Genomic DNA, 3,363 nt, shown 5'->3' with positions numbered 1-3,363 from the left:
AGAACCCCATGAACAGTAGGAAAAGGCAAAATGATAGGATATTGAAAGAGGAACTCCCCAGGTCAGTAGGTGCCCAATATGCTACTGGAGATCAGTGGAGAAATAACTCCAGAAAGAATGAAGGGATGGAGTCAAAGCAAAAACAATACCCAGCTGTGGATGTGACTGATGATAGAAGCAAGGTCCGACGCTGTAAAGAGCAATATTGCATAGGAACCTGGAATGTCAGGTCCATGAATCAAGGCAAATTGGAAGTGGTCAAACAAGAGATGGCAAGAGTGAATGTCGACATTCTAGGAATCAGCGAACTGAAATGGACTGGAATGGGTGAATTTAACTCAGATGACCATTATATCTACTACTGCAGGCAGGAATCTTCAGAAGAAATGGAGTGGCCATCATGGTCAACAAAAGAGTCCGAAATGCAGTACTTGGATGCAATCTCAAAAATGACAGAATGATCTCTGTTCGTTTCCAAGGCAAACCATTCAATATCACAGTAATCCAAGTCTATGCCCCAATCAGTAATGCTGAAGAAGCTGAAGTTGAACGGTTCTATGAAGACCTACAAGACCTTTTAGAACTAACACCCAAAAAAGATGTCCTTTTCACTATAGGGGACTGGGATGCAAAAGTAGAAGTCAAGAAACACCTGGACCCCACTGGCTGCTCTGAAAAGCCATCTTTGCATTGTTCCCGTCTCCGGCTTCCCTGATCGCCGCAGCCACCTCCGCCGCGCGCCATCTCCGCCGCCGCGGACTCCGGCAGCTTTACCGCCAGAGTCCTCGAACTCCCGCTTTTCTTCTCAGTCCGTTGCATCGGATCACCGGAGTGCCCCATCATGTCAGACGCGGCCGTGGACACCAGCTCCGAGATCACCACCAAGGACTTAAAGGAGAAGAAGGAAGTTGTGGAGGAGGCGGAGAATGGGAGAGAGGCACCTGCAAATGGGAATGCTAATGAGGAAAATGGGGAGCAGGAGGCAGACAACGAGGTAGACGAAGAAGAGGAGGAAGGTGGGGAGGAAGAGGAGGAGGAGGAGGAAGGTGACGGTGAGGAAGAGGACGGAGATGAAGATGAGGAGGCTGAGGCAGCTACGGGCAAACGGGCAGCTGAAGATGATGAGGATGACGATGTGGATACCAAGAAGCAGAAGACTGATGAGGATGACTAGACAGCAAAAAAGGAAAAGTTAAACTAAAAAAAAAAAAAGGCCGCCGTGACCTATTCACCCTCCACTTCCCGTCTCAGAATCTATAAACGTGGTCACCTTCGAGTAGAGTCCCGCCCGCCCGCCCCTGGCGGGCAGCGCCACCCACAGACGACAGCGCTCTCCACCACCCAACCAAAACCACAACGTGAATTTGCAACAGGGGAGGAAAAAAGAACCAAAACTTCTAAGGCCCTGCTTTTTTTCTTAAAGTACTTTAAAAAGGAAAATTTGTTTGTATTTTTTATTTACATTTTATATTTTTGTACATATTGTTAGGGGTCAGCCATTTTTAATGATCTCGGATGACCAAACCAGCCTTCGGAGCGTTCTCTGTCCTACTCTGACTTTACTTGTGGTGTGACCATGTTCATTATAATCTCAAAGGAGAAAAAAAACCTTGTAAAAAAAGCAAAAACAACAACAAAAAAAAACAATCTTATTCCGAGCATTCCAGTAACTTTTTTTGTGTATGTACTTAGCTGTACTATAAGTAGTTGGTTTGTATGAGATGGTTAAAAAGGCCAAAGATAAAAGGTTTCTTTTTTTCCTTTTTTTGTCTATGAAGTTGCTGTTTATTTTTTTGGCCTGTTTGATGTATGTGTGAAACAATGTTGTCCAACAATAAACCGGAATTTTATTTTGCTGAGTTGTTCTAACAAAAAAAAAAAAAAAAGAAACACCTGGAGTAACAGGTAAATTTGGCCTTGGAATATGGAATGAAGCAGGGCAAAGACTAATAGAGTTTTGCCAAGAAAATGCACTGGTCATAACAAACACCCTCTTCCAAAAACACAAGAGAACACTCTATACATGGACATCACCAGATGGTCAACACCAAAATCAGATTGATTATATTCTTTGTAGCCAAAGATGGAGAAGCTCTATACAGTCAGCAAAAACAAGACCAGGAGCTGACTGTGGCTCAGACCATGAACTCCTTATTGCCAAATTCAGACTTAAATTGAAGAAAGTAGGTAAAACCACTAGACCATTCAGGTATGACCTAAATCAAATCCCTTATGATTATACAGTGGAAGTGAGAATTAGATTTAACGGCCTAGATCTGATAGATAGAGTGCCTGATGAACTATGGAATGAGGTTCGTGACATTGTATAGGAGACAGGGATCAAGACCATCCCCATGGAAAAGAAATTGCAAAAAAGCAAAATGGCTGTCTGGGGAGACCTTACAAATAGCTGAGAAAAGAAGAGAAGCGAAAAGCAAAGGAGAAAAAGAAAGATATAAACATCTGAATGCAGCGTTCCAAAGAATAGCAAGAAGAGATAAGAAAGCCTTCTTCAGCGATCAATGCAAAGAAATAGAGGAAAACAACAGAATGGGAAAGACTAGGCAGCTCTTCAAGAAAATCAGAGATACCAAAGGAACATTTCATGCAAAGATGGGCTCGATAAAGGACAGAAATAGTATGGACCTAACACAAGCAGAAGATATTAAGAACAGGTGACAAGAATACACGAGAAGAACTGTACAAAAAAGATCTTCACAACCCAGATAATCACCATGGTGTGATCACTGACCTAGAGCCAGACATCCTGGAATGTGAAGTCAAGTGGGCCTTAGAAAGCATCACTACAAACAAAGCTAGTGGAGGTGATGGAATTCCAGTTGAGCTATTTCAAATCCTGAAAGCTGATGCTGTGAAAGTGCTGCACTCAATATGCCAGCAAATTTGGAAAACTCAGCAGCGGCCACAGGACTGGAAAAGGTCTGTTTTCATTTCAATACCAAAGAAAGGCAATGCCAAAGAATGCTCAAACTACTGCACAATTGCATTCATCTCACACGCTAGTAAAGTAATGCTCAAAATTCTCCAAGCCAGGCTTCAGCAATATGTGAACCGTGAACTTCCTTATGTTCAAGCTGGTTTTAGAAAAGGCAGAGGAACCAGAGATCAAATTGCCACCATCCGTTGGATCATGGAAAAAGCAAGAGAGTTCCTGAAAAGCATTTATTTCTGCTTTATTGACTATGCCAACGCCTTTGACTGTGTGGATCACAATAAACTGTGGAAAATTCTGAAAGAGATGGGAATACCAGACCACCTGATCTGCCTCTTGAAAAATTTGTATGCAGGTCAGGAAGCAACAGTTAAAACTGGACATGGAACAACAGACTGGTTCCAAATAGG

The 3,363-nt window shown here is 42.8% G+C and overlaps 1 protein-coding gene across 1 annotated transcript; it reads left to right on the top strand.

The window, feature by feature from the left end:
• The first annotated feature begins 654 nt into the window (after positions 1-654).
• Positions 655-1,890, top strand: LOC129622367 (prothymosin alpha). Its single transcript, XM_055539079.1, has one exon. It carries the CDS (start codon positions 842-844, stop codon positions 1,172-1,174), a length of 333 nt encoding a protein of 110 aa, XP_055395054.1. The 5' UTR covers positions 655-841; the 3' UTR covers positions 1,175-1,890.
• The last annotated feature ends 1,473 nt before the right edge of the window (positions 1,891-3,363 follow it).

The sequence above is a fragment of the Bubalus kerabau genome, chromosome 11, assembly GCF_029407905.1.
Source record: "Bubalus kerabau isolate K-KA32 ecotype Philippines breed swamp buffalo chromosome 11, PCC_UOA_SB_1v2, whole genome shotgun sequence".
NCBI lineage: Eukaryota > Metazoa > Chordata > Mammalia > Artiodactyla > Bovidae > Bubalus > Bubalus kerabau.
The sequence above is the reverse complement of the archived record's forward strand: the minus strand, read 5'-3'. Positions and strand labels throughout refer to the sequence as shown.